We start from the raw sequence: 23,756 nt of genomic DNA on the forward strand, positions 1-23,756 counted from the left end.
AAACGTCAACAGTTATTTCAATGGTCATAGTTAATGTTTCCTGTATATTCTAAACTAATTATTTGTATTTCCCTAGGACTTTTCAGCATGGCCTGGATGAGTCTACTTCAGATTCCTTAAAATCATGTTTTAAGCAACCATTATATTGGGTTTCTTGCATATCACATTTCTACCCTTCTTTACTGAGGTGAGAGCCTCTAAATGCCATACTATCTGTAATTCTATGATTCCTTTTAAAATTTAATAGAAATTTTATCTGTGGATATAAATTAACTTATATCTTACAAAAGAACTTACAATTTTCACAATTGGCAGGTAAGTAAAGAGTATTATTTCTCTTTTCTTAGCTCAAGAATCAAAGGCATAGGCCTCATAATTATTCTACTAGCTTATAGCTTTAATGATGTAATGGAAAACTGTAAAATTTTGGAATTTAGTTTTATTTTTAAATTTGTCTTTCTTGATATATGACTGGGGATTTGACAGTTCTCAAGCTAATTATCAAACCATAGACATGTAACTAACTCAGAGCCTTAGGTAGAAGTTGAGAGAGAAGTAACTTTTTAAATTATGAGTAGGATCTTTCACTGTTATTATTTAATTAACAGCACTTAAAAACAAGAAAAATCATTTAAAGTATGAAATGTGCTGGCAGAGTAATCTGATGGCATTTTGTGGCATTATGTGAAATGGCAGTTTGATTTCTTGCTAAATATAACATTGGAAATTACCTTTCCTTGGTATCCGAGAATAAAAATATCATGTACAGCTAAAGGAGATATTGTTAATCCCCATACATTCTTGATTCATCTTGGAAATACACTATCAGCTATTTTACCATCTAAGCTGACTATCTCTCTCTTGAGGAACAAGATTGTCATCCATAAATAGAAGGTGTGAAAACCTCATATGCAAAAGTTTCCATACACACAACAAACTTACACTGTTTGCCTAATGTGTGCCTATTTCCATACGGGTAATGAAAAATCTAACATTAATGAGACATAGACCCCATCTTCAAGGACCTCCATGTATTGTTATTACTTCATTTACATATAAAACTTTGTCTGCATTTCTGATTAATTCCTTATGATTGAGTCCTAGAAATGGAATAGTCTCAATGCTCTGTCATCTTGTGTGTAAATATATCTTGCCATCTTGCACATAAATATATTTTATTTCATTAGGAATTAAACAGCCAACTCCTTAATACTCATTGTTGCAAAAGTAACAAATGACTGGATCTCTTACAGTGTGAGTCAAGCAAACAAGCTCTGTCATTTGATGAGTTCCTACGTTTATAAACATATCTGTTCTCTATGTTATTATCACATTTGCTTTAACCTATTTTACTGCCTGCTTTTATCTTATATCTGGAACCACTGGAGTTATTTTCTCTTAGTCATAACTCTGTAAGACTTCCACTTCCAAGCTTGCCCAGATCAACCCAGCTATAGTCCTGGAAATCAGCACGGAAATGGGCTTATCTTTCAAACACTAACTCTTATATTAACTTCTTTCTCTTTCTATATCTACAGCAAGCAAAAATGCACATTTCTTTTCTTTCTGTTCTGTTTAGCAACCGATTTCCACTATTGTCCTAACACGAAGACTAGGACATGGAGACGACTATTCAGCTCGTAGTGGAAATGAAATTTTATGCAAATTCATGAGGACAGTTTAGTAATACGTATTAAAACTTAAAATATTTTGCCCTTTTATCTAACGATTCTGTTTCTAGGAATCAACTATAAGCAATTAATCAGAGAGGTTGATAAAGTTTTATATATGAAGATATCCATTTATAAGAGAAAAAAATGGAAACAAATATTCTACATTGTAGCATTAAACAATTTAGTATGGGATAATGGCATAATAGACTATTGTGGAGTGATTAAAGGGCTGTGTTTTGAAAAATAATTCTATGGGGAAATAATTGTAGTAGATAAGTTGGGGGAAAATTCAGGTTAGTAATTATGAAATTACCAAAGCCAACCCAGTTTTTAGAGTGATAAGTGTGTACCAGACACAGTGCTCAGTGCTTTACATACATTATCTTTTTAAAACCTCACACTAGTTCTATAAGGTAAGTACTCAGGTGCTTCTTTTATGGAGAGCAAGGTGCTGTATAGGCAGCAATGCTCTGGAGAGAAGAAAATTGGAGGCCAGGCTCTGAACTTAGGCCTATTCTATTCTAAAGCTTAAGCTCTTGACAACCACACCCCCGCCTTTCAAAGGGAAGAGCAGTTCAGGGTGATGTTAACAGGTGTACATGAAAAATCATTCTACTGCACAAATAAGATTGTCAGTTATTAATTATGTAAGGTCTTTTTTGTGATTTAACTCTGTAGGGACTCTGACGTGCTAGTATGTAGTGTTTAGCTCTGCTATGGTCTGAACGTGTCCTCCAAAATTCATTTGTTGGAAATATAATCCCCAATGCAACTGTGTTGGGTGGTGGGGTCTAATGGAAGTTGTTTATATCATGTGGGTTTTTCTGTCTTAAATGGATTAATATTACCATAAAAAGGGCTTACAGGAATGGGTTCATTTTATCTTGCCCTTTTTCTGCCACATGAGGATGCAGCAAGATCGCCTCACCAGATGCTGGTGCCTTGATCTTGGACTTCCCTGCCTCCAGAACTGTGAGAAATAACTTTTTCTTCTTTGTAAATTACCCAGTCTGTGTTATTCTTTTATGGCAGCACAAAATGGACTAAGACAGTCTCAAAGGAATGATCTAGTATGCAGATTCCCCAAACTTGCTGGGCAAGAGAACTCTTGTTTTGCAGAGAATTAGCAATTATTGGAAGGTGGAACATCATTGGGAAGTGTTGAACTATGCTATACTATCATATTTAGAGCACAAAAAGAGTACATATAGAAAAATAAATATTAAAAGGATGTATAGTGGTGGGTTTATAGCTTTTATCTCTGGGTGGTAGGATTGCAACCAATTTTAATTTTCATCTACATAGTTGTCTATATTTTCCAAATTTTTTATAGTGATTATAATTTAATTTTATTAATTATGAGTACTTTTTTTTTTTTTAGATGGAGTTTCACTCTGTCACCCAGGCTGGAGTCCTTGGCACGATCTTGGATCACTGCAACCTCTGCCTCCCAGGTTCAAGTGATTCTCCTGCCTCAGCCTCCCAAGTAGCTGGGATTACAGGCACGTGCCACCACGCCCGGCTAATTTTTTGTATTTTCAGTAGAGACGGGGTTTCACCATGTTGGCCAGGCTGGTCTCGAACTCCTGACCTCAAGCAATCCGCCCACCTTGGCCTCCAAAAGTGCTGGGATTACAGGCATGATCCACTGTGCCCAACCTGTGAAAACATTTTTTAAAAAGCAAAAAGAAAATCTATTTTCTTTGATTTCTCTTTTATTCACATGACTTAACCTGTAACCTCTATACAGATGATTTCCAGTTCTACATCTATAGCTCTGAGTGATTACCTATACCCCAACGGTATATGTCCAGCTGTTCTTATTTCTTGAACACCCGCTTTCTTTCAATACCATGTCTTCAGATGATCCTTCTTTCCCCTCTTCCCTTGTCTTTCATGCAGGGAGTCTTTTCTATTAGGAGTAACAGTGTTGCTACATGCTTCCAAAATAGAATCTTGATCATGATTTCCATGCTGAGCCTTTTCTTCCTCTAGTCCTAGTTTATTATTGTGTTCAGTTCATTCTTCTTCCAAACTTCTCTTAGAATCACCCTTTCTCTCCACCCCCTTATAACAACCTTAGTCCATTTTACTATTATTTAACATGTTTAAAAGACTGTTTTCATTATGTCTCTCTCTCATTCAGAAACCTGTAGTAGCTTCTGCTTCACCCACACTGTCACTCCTGGCTTACTTGTTGGAGAGTTTTCTGGCTTATTTCTTGGAGAGTTTTCTCTGCTCCAGTTAAGTCAGTCTCCTCTTGTGTCTTTAAGACTTAGTTATTCCATATTTTTGATATTTAATTTGTTGCTTATTCTCAGCTTCAGGCCTTTGTTTATGCAGTTTCCTTTCTTGGAATACCTTTAGTTCTCTCCTTTGTCTTTCTAAATTCTCCATGCAAGGTATAGTAGGAGGACTCTCACTGATATCCCCCCTGCTCATTAGGTGTCATATTTTCAACTAAGTCCATATAATCTGCCTAGAAAGACATGATCCATGTGATTTGTAATCCAGTGTGCTCAGAGCACTGTACAATCAGAGGAACCCAGGGCAGCAATAAAAGCACTTTTAAAATAACTAAAGTTATTGATTTGCATTTATCAGACATTACAATGGGGATTCCTAGACCACCATTATATGAACTTAAAAATCTCACCTTTCCATTAATTTCCCTCATCTGTATCAGCTGTTTATGTGAGTCTTTCACCCCCAAATTATCCTTCAAAACTCTATTCTTCACTTTAGCAACTAAAATGAACTGTTCAAGGAAATACAGGAATTGGATGTTGACAAACAAAAAATGTATCAGGCCTATCTTTTGGTAAAGGGGAAGGCTGAGAGGAGAGGTGACTGAAATAGTTAATATCATGAAGGAAGTTAGTAAGTTATTCATCTATTTGCTTACTTATTTGTACCTGCACATTGTTTCAGAAAGAATTTAAGTCAGCATTTAGCAATATTAAATAAACTAAGATAATTAATTAAAAGTGGGTGAGAATGAAAGAAACAAAAAAGACATGAAATTCAGAATACAAATAGAGTTAAAAATGTAGTATGGACCATAAATTTGTCTATAATCTTACTAGAGAAAACTATGAAATGGATAAAACACAATTTTCATGTTCTCCTAGAACCCTGGGAATGGAGTTTAGAAGAGTTTATTTTAGGGAAAATAAATATATTTTCAAAGCAGTGAGTAAAATGTACTATATTCATTGTCCCTAGCAGTGGTATAGGCTAACAATGTGAGTTGATTTAGAAAGGATAATCAGTTTCATACTAGATTAAACTAAGACATGTGGAAAGTGTATTAATCTCAAGGTTAACACAGATACCATATTGTGCATTCATAGAAATGTTCAAGAAAGAATGCTGTCCTAGTCAATTATAATATGTTGCATTATAATATCTTTTAGCATTTTGTAACCTTTCCTCTTCATGTGGTTTAAAAAAGTATTTTCAGGTCTTCCTTAGCTAAGTAGGTCGTAACTGTACACTGAGTCCAAGAAGTATAATCAGTGTGAGTAAACAGTCCATTCATTTTAACTACTAGTTTTCTTTTATGGTGACAACATGATGCTTTGATTCATGGCCAGTCCATTTTGAGCTGTATATATTCCTTTCCACTGGGCTTTTGTTTCTACTATGCTTCTATTCAATGTAATCCTGTTTCGTATTTTTGTATATATTTTCCTCCCTGAACATATTAAGCTATCTTTGGTTTCATTATATTCATATTACATGCTATGTGGGTCTTTCCTTTTATTTAGTTTAGCAAGATGTGTTTAATCATTACTTCAATAAATGCATTCAAAAAATGTTCTCCATGTAAGGCATTGTGCTAGGTATCAATGGTGAAGGAAGAGGCAGGCAATGACATTTGAGACAAAGTCCCTTTCCTCATATTATCACATGTTGGTGAAGAAATCAATTGTATTTGCCTACTTGACCACAGTATGTGATACCATTGTCTACTCCCTCCAACTTGAGATATTCTCTTGATTTTCTCCTGAGATATTTACCCACTTTTGTCTTCTTTCTTTCCTGTTGCTGCTTTTCTGTTTCCTTTGCAGGTTCATCTGCTTTAACCTGGCAATTAAATATTGAACATTGTTAGTATTCTATACTATAACCTTTTTTCTTAGATGATATTATCATTTCTATGATTTCTTGTACTCTTTGTGTGTCCCCAAATCCATATCATTAATTTTAATCTCTCCTAAGACTACAGATCCATAATATATGGGTACCAACCATACATGACTACCTTCTTGAAATTTACACCTGGAAATCATAAAGACATCTCAAACTCACCATGACCAAAACTGGACTTAGGATGTTCCCCTCCAAACAGATCCTCTTCTACTGTTCCCTATCTCAGCTAATGATACATCCATCCAATTGCAGAAGCCAGAGACTTAGACTTAGGAGGCAATTGGACATCTTTTTTATCTCCTACATACCAAATCCATTACTAAGTCTCATTAATTTTAACTTCTAATATCTACTCTCCGTAGTACCAGTTTCACCTTAGTCCCAACTACCATCATCTCTCTCTTAACTACTCCAGTGACCACTAGCACTCTTCCTGTGTATATGTTGCCTTCCATTTCTAATATTCTCCAACTGTAGCAAGAGTTTTCTCAAACCCAAATCTATTTTCAAAACTCACATTTTATCATGGCATACTTATGGCTTACCTTCCATGAATTCACCGTTATCCTTAAGTATGTACAAAAAACTAGCATAGCCTATAATATCTACATAGATGTGACTCTTACCCACTTCTCAACCCTCTTCTGATACCTGCTACTCTGTGAATTCTGCTTTCCACACATTAGCCCCTTTACATTTTCATTCTATTCCATGTTCCTTTCTGCCACAGGATCTTTGCACATGCTTTTCCCTTTCACTAAAATGTCTTTCTCCTTCATATCGGTAATGCCGGCTTATCTTCATCTCTCAGCCCAAATGTGACTTCTGCAGGGATGCCTTTTATCAACCCTGAAGACTAGTTAACTTCATTTTTACTACAACTTCTAATAGCATTCTTGCTTTTCTTTCAATGAGTTTTTTTAATTGTTATTTTATCTTTATTTGTATGATCTCTTAAACTATAAATGTATCCTCCACTAAATTCTATAAGAATAAGGAATTTCTGCTTTTTGCTTACTGTTATGTCTCCATGGTTTAGCATATACAAGTTAAACAATAAATATTAGTGGAATGAATGAATAAAAAATTCTAACTAGTATTGTGTCCCCTAAGTGCTATATTAAAGTATTGTATTGCATAAATGCTATAATAAATGGTAGGAACATTTGATCTGTGTGGTAAGGCCCAGGCAGGGGAAGCACTGTCTTAATGAGGAGGTGACTTCTAGTATCCTTAGGAGAGAACATCTAGGGAGGAGTACAAAAAGAGTTTTGGTCTCCCAACTGCTGCTGAAAAACTGCTCTGCAGGACTGAGAAAAAGAGCTTAGAGATCTTGTCCTCTGATGAGGTGCCAAGCGTTGACATAGCGCCAATAGCTAGCGGAGAAGTAATGAGAGATTTAAACACCAGAGATCTTAAATGGCTGTTCCAGAGTGTGGATGGACAAGCAGTATGAAAAGATTTTCAGAGGGAAGTCAGTGTCTATGGAACAGTTATTTTAAAAAGTGAAAATGTCAACCAAACTAAGTATTTAGCATATGAACCTAGATATCTTAAGGTGTATATCTTTTCTATTATGGCTTAAATATATTACATAATTATATTACATAATTCAGAATTCAGAACTGAAGCCAGCAATGTGATAATAGGAAACAGCTATAGGTTTTCACATTGGTTTGCATACTTGTTTAGTTCTGTGATTCTGGAAAGTTAGCCTAGGCGTGCTTCAGTTCAGTTTCCCCATATATGAAACAGTTTATATTTTGGTGAGGATGGTGAGACATAAATACAATACAATCTTATTAATCTTCTTGAAGACAGCATGCAATCCTATGGTCTACTTTCTCCATCTTGAAACATCTTCTTCCCTTGACTTCTGAGATATTCTCATGGGAGGGTCATGAGGACTCCATGAGCTCAAGTGCCTCAGTGGCATTCATCACGTGAATACTAAACTATCATTCATAGCTGCTATTAGTAAAGAGCTATATATTTCAGAGAGTGGCAAGTTTTACCAATTATCTAAACGTGTTGAAAGGACTTACTTTAAGTATGATAAAGTGGAAGAAATATTGAACCACTTTCTCACTGGGTCAGGAATGTGATGCTAGGGGAGACTTTTTCTGAACTTCCCTTAACAGATCAATGTCTGATAGACAGGAACTAATAACAGTCAGTGGCTCCAGGGAGGTAACTTCTGCTCCTCAAAAGGATGGTTGAGTTATTCAGTGTTGTCCAACGTCTTGGTGATTCAGGTGCTAGATTAGTATTGCTTGGAGGGAGCCCAAAACTGATGGCTGGAATATAATTTCAGTTGTACACCAGGGAGTGTAGATACAACCAACCTGGAAAAAAATGAGAGTCTTTAAAAATGTCAATCCACATTAGTGGACAAAGTTATTTAAAAAATCAAGGCAAATTCTGTATATAAATATGCAGGTGAACTCTATCCGATTTCTAGTTATTAAATCATCTTTAAATATAAATATCATAGAGACTTGGCTATACCCATTATAGAGATTAAAATATATGCAGACATTTTCAGTGCTATAACTGTGTATAGTTTACACACTTTTGGTTAAAGTGAAGAGGAAAATATTTTGGGTTCCTCTCAACTTTTTTTCTCAGGCACTAAAATTATCTTCCTAGAGAAAGATGACACAATTGCTTTAAATATTTGTCTTTACTTCTTTTCCCAGAAGATTTTGAAGGATACATTACGGAAAACCAAGAGTTAGTACAACAGTAATATGGGGACTTCCCTTCTCCTTTTGTTTCCCCACATTAGGGCTTTCATCCTCAGTTTCTCTTTAGTTATGCCCTTGCCTTTGTTCTCTGAATCATGTAACTTATGGTCTCTGGTATAAACTTGGCCCAGTAACCCATGCCAAGAATCATCTGGTTGAAATCAATTTCTAGATACCTTGAATAACATGGCTTCAATTTGGGAATAAGATTTGAGACCACAAACTTGATTTTGGGTCAAAAACATCCTATTGTCAGTCAGGAGGTTGAATAAAGCCAAACATTCTCAAAGCTGGAAAATACAATGTATGCACCAAATATCAATCAGGTTGAATGGGAGAAAACATGGAGTAATGGAATGAGCATAGGTTTTGAAGTCAGAGAGATCTGGATTCAAAGTTCAGCAGACACGCTTATTAGCTTGGACTAGTTTCTCAATACTCCTGAAACAAGAATTAAGTGAGAGGAACACCAAGTGCCCTCATGCATGCCCTATTTTGGATTTCTCCAAGCAGCAAACCCTGAGACAAGGATTCAAATGAATGTAGTTTATTTTCTTAGTGGAAGAAACACTGGAAGGCAAGTGGGGAGACAAAGAGAGGAAGAAAGCAAATAAAAATTTGTGTAATCACCCAGGTGCAGTGTCTCACACCTGTGATCCCAGCATTTTGGGAGGCCGAAGTGGGCCGATCACAAGGTCAAGAGATCGAGACCATCCTGGCCAACATGGTGAAATCCCATCTCTGCTAAAAATACAAAAATTAGCTGGATGTGGTGGTGCACACCTATAGTCCCAGCTACTTGGGAGGCTGAGGCAGGAGAATCGCTTGAACCCAGGAGGTGGGGGTTGCAGTGAGCTGAGATCACGCCACTGCACTCCAGCCTGGCAACAGAGTGAGACTCCATCTCAAACAAAACAAAACAAAAAAAATTGTGTAATCAAGCTAACTACCATAGGAGTGACCAGAACTTAAACTTAAACCTCTGGGGGGACATTCTGAGAACCAGTATAAAATATATGTTTCAGAGTTGTCCCAATAAAGGAGCAAGGATGCTGAGGTATTTATACCCCAACTCTCCTCAGTCATTGGTTGAGGGTCACTCTGATGGTGTTAATTCCTGCCACTTGCAGCCTGTCTTGCTGCAAAGTACAAGAAATCCAGGCTCTAACGGAGGTGAGCCAGGCCAGTGTGAACTGACAGATAAGGACAAGAGGATATGGGGTGATATAATTTGGCTCTGTGTCCCCACCCAAATCTCATCTTGAATTGTAATCCCCACATGTCAAGGGAGGGACCTGGTGAGAAGTGATTGGATCATGATGGCAGTTTCCCCAACGCTGTTCTCATGATAGTAAGTTTTCACAAGATCTGATGGTTTAAAAGTGTTTGGCAGTTCTCCCCCTGCTCTCTCTCTCCTGCTGCCATGTAAGATGTACCTTGCTTTCCGTTTGCCTTTTGCCATGATTTTAAGTTTCCTGAGGCCTCCCCAGCCATGGGAACTGTGAGTCAATTAAACCTCTTTATAAATTACCCAGTCTCAGGTAGTTCTTTAGAGCAGTGTCAAAACGGACTAATACATGGGATCATTGACAATGTCTTCTATGGCCCTACCCTTTACACCACTGAGATCTACTTATTCCCTATGTTAGGTTCCCTGAATTCTATCATTGATTCTTCAGGTTCATTGCTGGTTACAATTTATTTATGTATTTAAGCTTGATGACAATGGACTTAGTAGGACAGGATACAGTACCCCCTGCTGCAGATATTTCTGAATCTGCAAGTGATATTTATTATTAGATTATTCTACCACCTATTCCATCTTCCCCTCATCATTGGCCATCATCTCTGCTGATTTATGTTATTTGCCCAGCGGGGTCACTGAGACCTTCATCCTTGAGGTGCTGAACTCCTGGTTACCATTCCCTTATCAGACTTGGTTACTGAAGTCTTCTGAATGTGATAGTTGTCAGTCATGAAGGCATTGAGAGATGCCCTGGTGAATCTCTAGAGTTACAGATACACTTCCCTGCTCCCTTTATGCAGTAGGAAGCCCAGCTCCTCATGATAAATAGGGTTAATCACCCTGACCAGCATAGTAACCCCTTTCTTTGCCTGATAGACGGCTGGCATGGGGAGCCAAAAATGACCAGATGGCAGCTATAACTTTAGGTTTAGTGGGATCCTAAATGGTCCCCTTGTAGAGATGTGTATAACCCATCCCACCCCACCATGGAAACCAGAACCTCTGCTCCTCCAGAGCTTATAGTTATTGGGATAGGAAGCACAAATTTGTCAAGTGGATTATCAGAATCTTTGGTGGGAGGGGCTGCTCCTACTTTCACCCCTTGTCTCTCAGACCTATGTAGTTTGTCTGTTGAGGCCACAGTACCATATAATGGCTGTTGGCTAAAAGTAAGTATCAAGTCTTGAGGGACAGTGTTCCAGCACCACTGACTGTCATTCCCAAGCTATGAATTTTGGAGTCCATTCCAATTTTCTGCTAGTCTTGCAGCTTCTGCATGATATATAAATGGTAGCAACAATGTACCCATGGTCATGTGGCCTGAGCAATAAGGCTACTCATATCCTAGTCTGAACCTACCGCAGAGCATTCTCTTGGCCCGAGCCTTACCTCACATCAAGTTGGAAATTAGGACAGTAGGACTGATACAGCTAAGATTTTGTTTAAACATTCTATTGCAACATGAGTACATACCAAAAAATTGAAGAAAGTTTGGGAACTAATTGATGAATTTTCATAAACATACCTGAATGTAGCTAAGATTTTCACAATGATTTTATAAAATAGTTTGATAGTTTCATAAACCAATAATGCTTGGACCCCATTACTACTTGGAATTTAAAAATTCTTTAGGCCAGTTTGTGCCCCAGAAATACAGCACTTATTGGAGTATCAGCTGAGTACAACCCAGTCATAAATTCATCCTGTCTCCTAATACAAGATTTATGAGTTCTATGGGATTTATAACATTTTCCCCTCTTTGTATTATGGTGGAATTCAACATGTACATATTTGATACATACATACGTGTGTGTGTGTGTATGTGTGTGTGTGTGTGTGTATGTGTGTGTGTGTGTGTGTGTGTGTGTGTGTGTATATATATATATAAAATTTCCCTTTCTGTCATTTTTTGTAAGGCTAATCTCACTTTCACAGCTCCACCAGCTCAAAGGCTGAGGGAACATATGCTTCTCCATATGCCCAACACAGATTCCTCAATGCATTTATTACTCAGAGCTTGGTGATTGAAGAATGTTTGTACTATTTTATTTTTCCTCATAGTGAGTCATTCTACTGTACATTTAAAAATCTGTGATAAGTTGAAAGATCCAAGAATTGAGGTACATGTCAACAAACAGCTTTCCATCTGGTAAATGAGAGATTTTATTTATAACCAGGTATTCAGATACAGTGGTATAAAGTGACATTCAAATGATTTTATTCCATGACTGAAGGGCTAAGGAAAACACTAACCACATCCAATCCATTCACCACACTGCAACCAGATCAGGAAACTCCTCTGCCTTAAACTTTCCAATGGGCCTAAAATCCACACCTTGGGATATTAAGGCCCTCCACAATCTAGCTCCCGGCTCCTTCTTCAGACTAGCTCTCAAAGATTTCCTTTCCTTTCTACACTCCAGCCAAATGGGATCTTTCAGTTCATTAAATGCCTTAAGTTAGCACTCAACTCAAGCATAATATATAGGTAGGAAATGTTCAAAACCCAAGTCATTGTTAATATACAACTTAATACCAAGTAGCATTTTTCATCCATTGAACCCCAAAGGGGCATCTAGAATTCAGTGTTTAGGGTTTAGGATGGAACTAGGGACAGCCATTGTGAGGATCTGTTTTAGATTTTTAGTCCAAAGTCTCAGCTAGTGAATTCTTCCTTTGGCACCACATTTGGAACTACTGCAGAAGTCAGACCCAGACTAATCTGCAAAATAATTCAGAACTCCTGGGATGTTCAGAACTGATAGACTTGATTCCTCTGGCCCTTGAGTTTAGTAACACCCTTCTTCTCTCTTTACCACTCACCCAAGGAAGGAGGTTTCCTAGCTAACAGTGCCCCACCAGTTGCCTAAGGAGTTATTCCAATTTGAGACATGTTATCAGAGTTTTACATGGGAAGCCTGAGTTGGCCCAAAGTTCAAGCACAAGCTGATGGATTTTGTGTATCATAGGTTATGAGATGTTCCAAACACCATTCCAAGCTAAGGGGAGGTGCTCCGAGACTTTTCATTTTGTGTCTTTGAATCTTCTCACTTTTGTTTCAGCCAGCCTTTTGGCAACGCGTCCTCATCATTTTTTTTTTTTTTCTATAAGTTTGCCTACTCATTTATGAGCAGAAAAATCAATCAGTTAACATTTAGAAAGCCTTTAAATGAGCTTAGTTCACTAGTAGAAGCTTTGGGATATAAAGCAAGTGTCTTCAAAAAGTTTGAATCTGGGTGAATTGAACAGACAAAACTTTAGTTGATGAAATAATAAAGTACTAAAATGTGTAAGCTTGCCACTGTGAAGATAAATTTCTAGTGAAGACTTCACTGGGATAGTGAATTTTTTGTGGCAAATTAAAGGAAGAGTAGGATTAAGATAAAGATAAAAGGTTATAGGGAGTTTATTGCATGGATGGTATCTTAGCTCAGGCTGCTATAACAAATATACCATAGACTGGGTGGCTTAACACACATTTATTTCTCATGGTTCTGGAGGCTGAAAGTCTAGGATGAGATACAGCACAGTTGCATACTAGTGAAGGCCTTCTTCCAGGTTTCCCATAGTGAACTTCTTGTATCCTTATGCAGAAAGAGATCAGGCTAACTCTCTAGCCTCTTTTAGAAGGACTGTAATCCCATTCATGGGGTCTCCACTTTCATGAACCCAGTTATCTCCCAAAGCCCCCATCACCAGATACATTGAGATTAGGGTTTCAACATATGAATTTTGAGGAGGGGGAGCACAAATATTTAGCCTATTGTGGGTGCAGCCAAGGTGGACCTGCGCAAAGGCAGAGGCAGGAAAGAGGATGCTAACTGGTCCTCACCCTACTGCCTGTGCTTCAGAAAGCACTGCCTACATGCATCAAGCCTTACCATGCATGCAACAGGATCTCCTGGAGAAAGGTTGTCGAAACACAGATTTCTGCCGTGTCCCCTGCTCCCCGCCCCCACTCCCCACCCCAGAATTTCTGATGAGATGATGCTGGAGAATTAGGATTTTAAACAAGTTCTCAGGTGATGTTGATGCTGCTTGTTTGGGGCCCAAGCTTTAAAAACCACTGGTCTAGACTGTGTTGATAACTGGATGGCTTAAAACACAGTAAATTACCTCTGCTAATGATAATGCTGCCAATTGCCTCTCTCAGTGATACCCTTTGCTCTGAATTACTTTCCACCCTGAAGCATATAATGCTCCCATTCTCACCTCCAGATTGCTCAGTCCACCTTCCCTTCCCCATGCCGCCCTATTCCCATGTCCTTAAGGCTGTCACCAGATTGAGTTTAACTATTTCCTGCCTTTTTTGTTGTTGTTCTCCTTGTAAGTTGATTTCCCATTTTTTGGCTATTAGCCAACCTAAATTTTAGATTTCTAGATTTTAGAAGGGAAAAGTAAATAATGTTATCAGTTCCTTTGCTCTCCTGCTGATTCATTGGTAAATGAAAGTGGTGATGTGAGAGACCTGATTTCTATTTTCTGTTCAACACTGATGATAATTTTTCAAGCAGAAGCATATCTGCCTTGGAATTCTTCCCCTTTGATGAAATGATTACCCAAGTAGGTAACAGTGTAATAGCAGCAGTTCTAATAATTGAATGTTGATGTAAGGCTTTACATATTAAATAATTAGATTACGGTTGATCCTTGACAGAAGCTTTGAATTTTTTTTCATCTGCAGTCACAGTATATAGCACAGTATATAGCAAATTACAAACTAGCAAAACCCATCAGAACTTCTCTCACTTAATAATGAAAGGAGTTAATAGCACATAGTAGGCATTCATATATTTGGTGAATAAACAAATGAATGCATTCCAAAAAATGCATACACAGCTTTTCTTCCCTCCACGAAACAAAAACAGACATAATTCCATGAAATATAGGCATGGGTATTTTGTATCAGTTTTAAATTTGGCAGGGTACCAAATGTTAATTTGCTTTTAGCTAGTTGAGATTAAATGTAATTCCTTCCCCAGGCAACCCTAAAGTAAGTAAGCATGAAAGCATTTTCAGAGTAATCTGGGAGGAATTGACATTTAAAGGAGCTAGCATTACATCTGTACTTTAAGGCTATTAATTTCATAGATAAATTAACTTCATTACTCCATCTTTATCTTGCATTTTGAAAGGACTCCATCAGCTGGAGGACTGAAAGCTGAGGGTCAATTGAAACTGCTCTTATCCCAGCCAGGTTGTAACTGGAACTTGCTTCTGGAAACCCTTCTGCATCATGATGGACTTTTACTGAGAATCTTGCTGAAGAGCTCAAGTGAGTATGTGTAGTTATAAGAATGTCCTCGAAAAACCTAGTCATTGCTCGAGTTGAATAACAGTTTTTTCCTAGGCAAACATTAGAAGAAGGATGTAAACCAGTGGCATGTATCAACACTCAGTTGGGTTAGCAGCAAGCAAAAGCATTAAATCACTTTACCAACCTATTTGAAAGAATTTATTTCAAGAACTGTGAATGAGAGAAAACTATATTTTTATATGACACTGTTCTATCACAACTACCGTTATATAGAAGTGTATCAATATGCAGGGTTTGAAATGCCTAACAAAATTGTAGGAGTGCAGTTATATTTCCAAAGCACAATCTGAATTAGACCTAGAGAGAGAGAGAGAGAGAGAGAGAGAGAGAGTATTAGATTAGCACTGAGAATTTCAGTGTATCATGAAGAGTGCTTGTGCAACTTACAAACAAGCAAGCTGTGGCCTACAGCTATATCTGTTGGAGCATAGAGTAGTAATCACCAGAAAATTCTGAATGGAAATTGAGGAGTAATATAAGACCATGCTACTCTTAATTAGTTTCTTTTTTTCCCCTGTAAATGCTTTTTAAGAAAATGGTAAGTAATGTTATGTCAATATAATATTACATCTCATTGTAGTCCCACTTCATCTAGGAAGAGCTTTTCACCATTTTCACGTACTCCTGTGCATCTCTCCTATTCCGTACCACAAGCAAAGCCTGATTACTTTATCAATTACTAGTGTCCTTGTAGGTTTCCCAAATCAAAATCTTTCTTCTCTAATTCCCTATCACCTGCAGGACCCAAGTCCCTTCACCATTCAAATATGATCCAGAATAGTTTTCTAACCTTTTCTCCACTATTTCCTTGCACACACCACCCACTTACTCCTGTAACAGTTGTTGTACCCAAAGCCCCAAGCATGCGTTCACTCCACACCTTGGCTCACCTGTCTTTCCTACTTAAAGACCTGCCATAAACTACTTAGCTTCCACGAGTCTGCAAAGGCCAGCTGATGTTTCGGAGCTTTGAATGCTCCATCTTACACTGATCTCTTCCTCCCCTGAACTTCATACTGAACTTTCATCTTGGCTACTTTATTTGCCCTTAGCATGCACTGCCTTGTATTTTTATTGTGTTTATATATGAATGAGGCTAATGTCATTAGGCCCTACCAGCCTGTTAGTATACAAATGAGGTTCATAACCTTTCCTTGTGTAAATAGCTCCAGTCATTTCTGGCAATTTTTGTTATCTCACATCTGCTCAGGACCGGTGCCCCATATTCTCTCCCATCCACCTTGATGTTTGCTTCCCAAAAGGCACTTAGGAGCAGTGTCTCTTGTGAGAATATTGCTTCTCTCCTGGTGCTCTCCAAACTCGAAAGCCATGTGGTGCCAAAGGTCATCACAACTCCCCAGGCCTCACTGTATTCCAAGCAGAAAGGCAAAGCTTCCTCCCTCCCAAGCCCAGAATCTGATTTTATTTCCTTAGCTCCCAAGCCATACTATTTGGAACTCAAATCTCACAAAGTTTATCTGAAAACAATTTATTTAGCTTCAGGCTTAACCACTCTCCTAAAGAGAAAACTCACACTAGGGAATCTACTTCTTCAAGTAACCAACATTTGTTATTCACTTAGTAGTTATCAGGCACTATGCTAAGCATTTTATATGTGTTATCTAATTTGATTCTCTCTATAATCTTATAAAATATATACTATTGTTATTCTCATGTTAAACATAAGGACATTGGCATTGAAGATAATTTTACTTATCCACTGATACACATATCTGATAAATACTGAGTAGATCTAGATTTTTGTACCCAGCCAGAGCTTTCTGTCCCCTGCTTTTCCAATACAAATATTCATGCAAATTAAACCCTGAAGCCAAATAGTGTAGTATTGGGAAGAATTGTTCTGTCCACTGTCAGGTTGGATCAACCAAGACATCTTGGTACACATGCATTTAACTTGCCTTTCCAGCTAGGTAGGCAAGGCTGCACTGTAGATTTTTATATTCCTCCTTAAGCTGGCACAGTTCTTTTTACATAAACGGTCCAGTAAACAGTGTTTGGCCAATCAGTGATCAATTAGAATAGAAAACATGGCACGTCCCTTAAACTTTATAGTCTAAGTGCTTGTCAGACAAAGCAGCTACGTGACAAGGATAATATCTAACAAAGCTGAGAGTTACTCTCATGTAATCTTTGAAACTCACAGGCATGATCCTGTAAGAGAAATGGTCTCCTACTGATAGAGTTATGGAGAATAGATTGTAAAATCAATTGAGATAAACCTTTTGACTATGTTGAGATAGCCAGTAACTACAGGAAGTACAATTATAGTTATGAATATTTAACCATGTTCTCTTACAAATGAATCCTACAATTACTTATCAAAAATAATTATGTCCATCTTCTGATATGTATAACATGATGTTGTTTTAAAGAAGCTTGGAGTTATCAAAGGTATCATATTGTACTACTTTTAGTTCTGGTTCTTATGGAGTACAGCAGTATATTTACCCAACCTGCTCAAAAACCCATCATTTTAAACAAAGACTATTAGACTACATGGCTGCTGTGGTATTGTCTTGTACTGAATTTTACTAGCTACTTCAAATACCATAAGGATAAAGTGACTGAATTTACTAATCAATTGATTGACCTAGTTCTTAATCTCCAATAGAATTCTTGTCACTTTAAATTAGAAACCATATATTCATGGAATCTTGTTAATTATACTAATATAGAAATTATTATGCATGCAAAAATTAATTTGTAATATTTTAAAAGATATTTTATTATTTGATTAAAAGTCTCATGATATTTCGAGTACCATTTTGTAATTTAGAAGCTTGATTATTTTAGGAAATATTAGCAAAGCAAAATCTTAGAGTAAAATACTCCAAATTATATATTTCAAGCAACATAATTATCAGCTTCTTATGGAGTCTTTTTTAAAATAAATAGTGTGTTTTCACTTTTAAGCTAATAAGCAACTTCGGCAAAGTCTTAGGATACAAAATCAGTGTGTAAAAATTGCTAGCATTTCTATACACCAACAGTCAAGCCAACAGCCAAATCAAGAATGCTTCCATTCACAACTGCTACAAAATGAATAAAATATCTAGGAATACAGCTAATAATGGAAGTGAAGGACCTTTACAAGAAGAACTACAAACCACTGCTCAATGAAATCAGACGTGACACAGACAAATGGAAAAACATTTCGTGCTCATGGAAAGGAAGAATCAATATCATGAAAATGGACACTGCCCAAATAAATTTAAAGATATAATGCTGTTCCCACTAAGGTACCATTGTCATTCTTCACAGAGCTAGAAAAAAACTATTTTAATTCATATGGGACCAAAAAAAGAGCCTGGGTAGGCAAGGCAATCCTAAGCAAAAAGAACAAAGCTGGAGGCATCATGCTACCAGACTTCAAACTATACTACAGGGCTATAGTAACTAAAACAGCATGGTACTGGTATAAGAACAGACATGCAAACCAATGGAACAGAACAGAGAACCCAGAAATAAGACTGCACACCTACAACTATCTGAACTTTGACAAACCTGACAAAAGCAATGGAGAAAAGATTCCCTATTTAACAAATGATTCTGGGAGAACTGGCTAGCCATATGCAGAAAACTGAAACTAGACCCCTTCCTTACACTATATACAGAAATCAACTTAAAATAGATTAAAGACTTAAATGTAAAACCCAAAACCATAAAATCCCTAGAAGAAAACCTAGGCAATACCATTCAGGACATAGGTATGGGCAGAGAGGTCATGACGAAGATGCCAAAGGCAATTGCAACAAAAGCAAAAATTGACACATGGAGTCTAATTAAACTAAAGAGCTTCTGCACAGCAAAAGAAGCTATCAACAGAGTAAACAGACAACCTACAGAATGGGAAAAAATTTTGCAAACTATGCATCGGACAGAGGACTACTATCCAGCATCTATAATGAACTTAAACAAATTTACAATGAAAAAACAACTAACCAGATTAACAAGTGGGCAAAGGACATAAACAGACACTTCTCAAAAGAAGATATACGTGCAGCCAACAGTTACATGAAAAAAATGCTCAACATCATTGATCATTAGAGAAATGCGAATCAAAACCACAATGAGATACTATCTCACACCAGTCAGAATGGCTATCGTTAAAAAGTCAGAAAATAACAGATGCTAGAAAGGTTGTGGAGAAAAAGGAGCAATTTTACACTGTTGGTGGAAGCATAAGTTAGTTCAACCATTGTAAAAGACAGTGCAGAGATTCCTCAGAGACCTAGAGACAGGAATACCATTCGACCCAGCAATCCCATTACTGGGTATATACCCAAAGGAATATAAATTGTTCTATTATAAAGACACATGCATGCATATGTTCACTGCAGCACTATTCAAAATACCAAGGACATGAAATCAACCTAAATGCCCATCAATGATAGATTGGATAAAGCAAATGTGGTACATGTACACCATGGAATACTATGCAGCCATGAAAAGGAATGAGATCATGTCTTTTGCAGGGACATGGATGGAGCTAGAGGCACACTGACACAGGAACAGAAAGCCAAATACCACATATTCTCACTTATAAGTGTGAGATAAATGATGAGAACACATGGACACATGGGGGAAACAACACACACTGGGGCCTGTTGGAGGGTGGAAGGTGGGAGGAGGGAGAGGATCAGGAAAAATAACTAATGGATACTAGGCTTAATACCTGGGTGATGAAATAATCTGTACAACAAACCCCCATGACACACATTTACCTATGTAACAAGCTTGCACATCCTGTACATGTATTCCTGAACTGAAAACTTTAAAAAAAAGAAAAAAAAAATAGTGTTTTTTTCATCTAATTAATAAAACTTAGTTAATTTTTAAACTTTAAATTGTTAAAGTTAAAGTGTTAAATTGTCTCAGGAATAAAAATGCAAAAATATGAAGTACATGTATTTATTACATATTTTTTAAAACAAGATTCTCTTTGTTTAATAAGTAATTATTGAATACTGTTAGGTACAGAGTTTTTCTTGATAAACAACTGCTATGGTTTGAATGTCTCCTTCAAAACTCATGTTGAAATTTAATTGCCATTGTAACAGTGTTGAGAGGTGGAACCATTAAGAGTTGATAGGGCATGAGGACTCTGCCTTCATGAATGAATTAATACCATTATCATGGGAATGGTTTAGTCATTGCTTAAGGGGATTCCTAATAAAAAGGATGAGTTCAGCCCACTTCCCTGTATCTTGTACACTGGCTTCTGCCTTCCACCCTTTCACCATGAGATGACCCTCATTAGATGCTGGCACCATGCTCTTGGACTTCCCAGCCTCCAAAACTATGAGCCAAATAAACTTGTGTTCTTGTTAAATTACCCAGTCTGTGGTATTGTGTTATAGCAGCAGAAAATGCACTGAGACAATAACCACATACTATAAAGATTAAAGCATATGGGATTCATCTCATTGTGAAAGTGATGTCTGTAGCTTTTTGTTTTGCTCTGTGGAAATTATTTCTTAGAATTTATATATGTTTCAAAAGAATTGACAGAGCCTATAGGAAATGGCTCTCTTGTAATCTGAGATGCAACTTCACTGAGCATCAGAAAATAACAAAATTAAATAAGTGAATGGTAAGGATTTATAATATATGCCTCATAGGCTGCAAACTTTTAGGAAGTGGAATTATGTCTTTGCCATGTAAAATAATCCTCTCTGTGTAAAATAAGTAGCAGTTTGAAGGAATGATTACATTGCTAAAACTTAATAAAAGTAAACTGATTTCACATGGTAGGTGGCTTTTAACACTGAGTACAGTTCAGTTGGCAGGAAAAGGTAATGTTTGTTGGTTTTAAGTTAGGTCATTTTAAATCTGCAGGGAAGAAAGTCTCAACTACAAATTATCACAGAAGATTTTAAAATTGTGAGACACTATTTTGAATTATTGACTTTTAACACCCAAGGCAATTGTTCTGGTAATTATCTTGCTGAGGCCACAAGGTCTTACAGGTTTCTTACATGTGTCATCAAAGGAACAAATATTTGGCAATTTCCCAATTGTTAGCAGGTAACCTTTCCTGCTAGTGACATTTGAATGAAGTGTGACTAACATGTCCTTTGCCTATTGCCCCAAGAATAATTGCCAGTAAAACTTCTTGACTTCTGATAATATTAATTTGTAATATAGTAACAACAGCAAACTAGTAAATGCATACTATTAACATGTTCCAGACATTGTTTCTAAGTAGTTTAAATGTGTTTACTTACTGAAACCTCATAACAGCTCTGTGTGGTATGACTGTCATTTCCCTTTTAGAGATGAGGAAACGGAAACACAGAGAAATCCAAGTTGCACAACTAGTAAGTGGCAAAGAAGGATTTGATCTAGGCAGCTGGCTTTCAAATTCTGTTTCCATTCACCGCAGTACATGGCATCCACGCAGCACCACAGAACATTTACCAAATAGCAATATTGCACAATTCATGGGAACTATCAGAAACCTCAGTAGTAGATAATTTTCATTGTACCTTTTGTACTTTTTAACCTCATGACAAAGTGCCTAAAGTTAACGAAGAAAAAGATCTAGAGAAAATTCTGGCTAAGCGGCTACTACCACTAGCAAGTAACTGTTGCCTTAAAGAATGAATCAACTCAAAATTATCTTACCATATAGTTAATATTTTCTTGGTCTTTCAGGTAATATTTGGCATTTTTGGCAGCAGATTGGTGTTTTGTTGTGTATGGTGTGTGTGTATGTGTGTGTGTTTGCTGTTATCATTTTTATTTTTTTAGTTCTTTATTATTAGAAATTGGGTCTTGCTATGTTGCCCAGGCTGGTCTCAAACTCCTGGCCTCAAGGAGTCCTCCCACCTTAGCTTCCCAAAGTGCTGGGATTACAGATGCCCAGCCATGTGTTTTGTTTTATAAGTGTCAACAAAGTGCAATTTAATAACTGCCTTGAAGGAGGTGACCTAATATAACCCATTGTTAGCCCACCTAACCATGATGTCATAGGCTGCTTTTGCTAGTAATGATGTCTGCACTTCAGGACTCTGACTTGTTCAATCTTTTTTTTTTTTTTTTGTCACTTTCTTTACTAAGAACAATAGAACCATATTTGTGTGTCACCATATGGGATCCTATCCAAAGATCTTATCTAAGAATGCTAATGAACTCGTTTGCAGGTATCAGTGGGCTCCATAAAATTATTGGTCCCAGAAAGAGTTACCACTTAGGTTCTTTTGAGACTTCATGAGGGTGAGGTGGGGGTGGTTCTTCTAGGGGAGGTGGTGGGATATGGATTATGTAAAATAAGTCTTCTTGTCTTTAAAGTGCAAACATATTACCTGGGGATCTGGTTAAAACTGCAGATTCTGATTCAGTAGGTCATGGGTGGGGCCTGAGATTATGTGTTTCTCTAACAAACTCCCAGGTGATGCTGCTCCTGCTGCTGCTGGTTCCTGGGCAACTTTCTTAGTAGCAGGGATACCAAACAAGATATCTGCTGCTATAGAAGGCAAAAGAATTTGAGTATGGGGCTTGCCGTCATAACATATTATAGGCTTATAAAAAGACAATTTACTTAAGAATTATTATAAACCGTTTTACCAGGACATTCATAGTGGTCAGCAAGCAAAATCTTATTCACATACAGAACTGATTATGTTACTCGCTTGCTAAAAACTGATAGCGGCTACCCAGTGCTTTTAGAGTAAGAACCCTAATCCTTGCAACACCAACAATCCCCTGCATGCTCTAGATGTGGCCAACTTGTGCAGCTCATCTCATCCTACTCACCCCCAGCATAGTATGCTCCAACACAGAGTCATGCATTCTCTGGTTTAGGTTGTGCATCACAGATTTGTATATTTATAATAGCAATCTCCCTGCAGAAGTCACTTGAAGAAAGGGGCAGCTGCTCTAACACCAGTGACTTTTCAATTGTCCCATATGCCAAGTTCTTTCCTGCCACAGAGTCTTTGAAATGTTGTTTGTATTTATTTTTTCTGCCTAGACCATTTCTTGTCTCTATTTACCTGGCATCTGTGAGTCACCTTTTAGCATAAATGTTATTTCCTGGGAAGTCATCCCTGATTATCCTGGCTGGGTGAGGTCCCGCTTAACTTCTTTTTGTCACGATTTTAAGTGAAATGTTAATTGACATTAATTGGTATTTAATGTCTATTTCAGCCACCATGAGTTTTAGGAGGTCAGGGATAGCTCATCATTTTATCCCCAGTGCCTGGCCTGGTTCATGACACTGTAGACTGGTAATGACAGCATAGAACATGCTTTAAAAAAGTATTTGTTGTCCGGGTGCGGTGGCTCAAGCCTGTAATCCCAGCACTTTGGGAGGCCGAGACGGGCAGATCACGAGGTCAGCAGATGGAGACCATCCTGGCTAACACGGTGAAACCCCGTCTCTACTAAAAAATACAAAAAACTAGCCGGGCGAGGTGGCGGCGCCTGTAGTCCCAGCTACTCGGGAGGCTGAGGCAGGAGAATGGCGTAAATCCAGGAGGGCGGAGCTTGCAGTGAGCTGAGATCCGGCCACTGCACTCCGGCCTGGCGACAGAGCGAGACTCCGTCTCAAAAAAAAAAAAAAAAAAAAAAAAAAAAAAAAAAGGGAAGAAGGG

The 23,756-nt window shown here is 37.5% G+C and overlaps 1 protein-coding gene across 1 annotated transcript in view; it reads left to right on the forward strand.

Moving 5' to 3' along the window:
- Positions 1-23,756, forward strand: part of KIAA0825 (KIAA0825 ortholog) — a 244,310-nt gene that overhangs the window by 160,958 nt on the left and 59,596 nt on the right. Inside the window, exons 18-19 of the mRNA XM_017880119.1 lie at positions 77-187; positions 14,957-15,096. Coding sequence (XP_017735608.1) covers positions 77-187; positions 14,957-15,096 — 251 coding nt within the window. The remainder of the gene's footprint in view (positions 1-76; positions 188-14,956; positions 15,097-23,756) is intronic.

This window comes from Rhinopithecus bieti, unplaced genomic scaffold (assembly GCF_001698545.2).
Source record: "Rhinopithecus bieti isolate Rb0 unplaced genomic scaffold, ASM169854v2 scaffold_12189, whole genome shotgun sequence".
Lineage (NCBI taxonomy): Eukaryota > Metazoa > Chordata > Mammalia > Primates > Cercopithecidae > Rhinopithecus > Rhinopithecus bieti.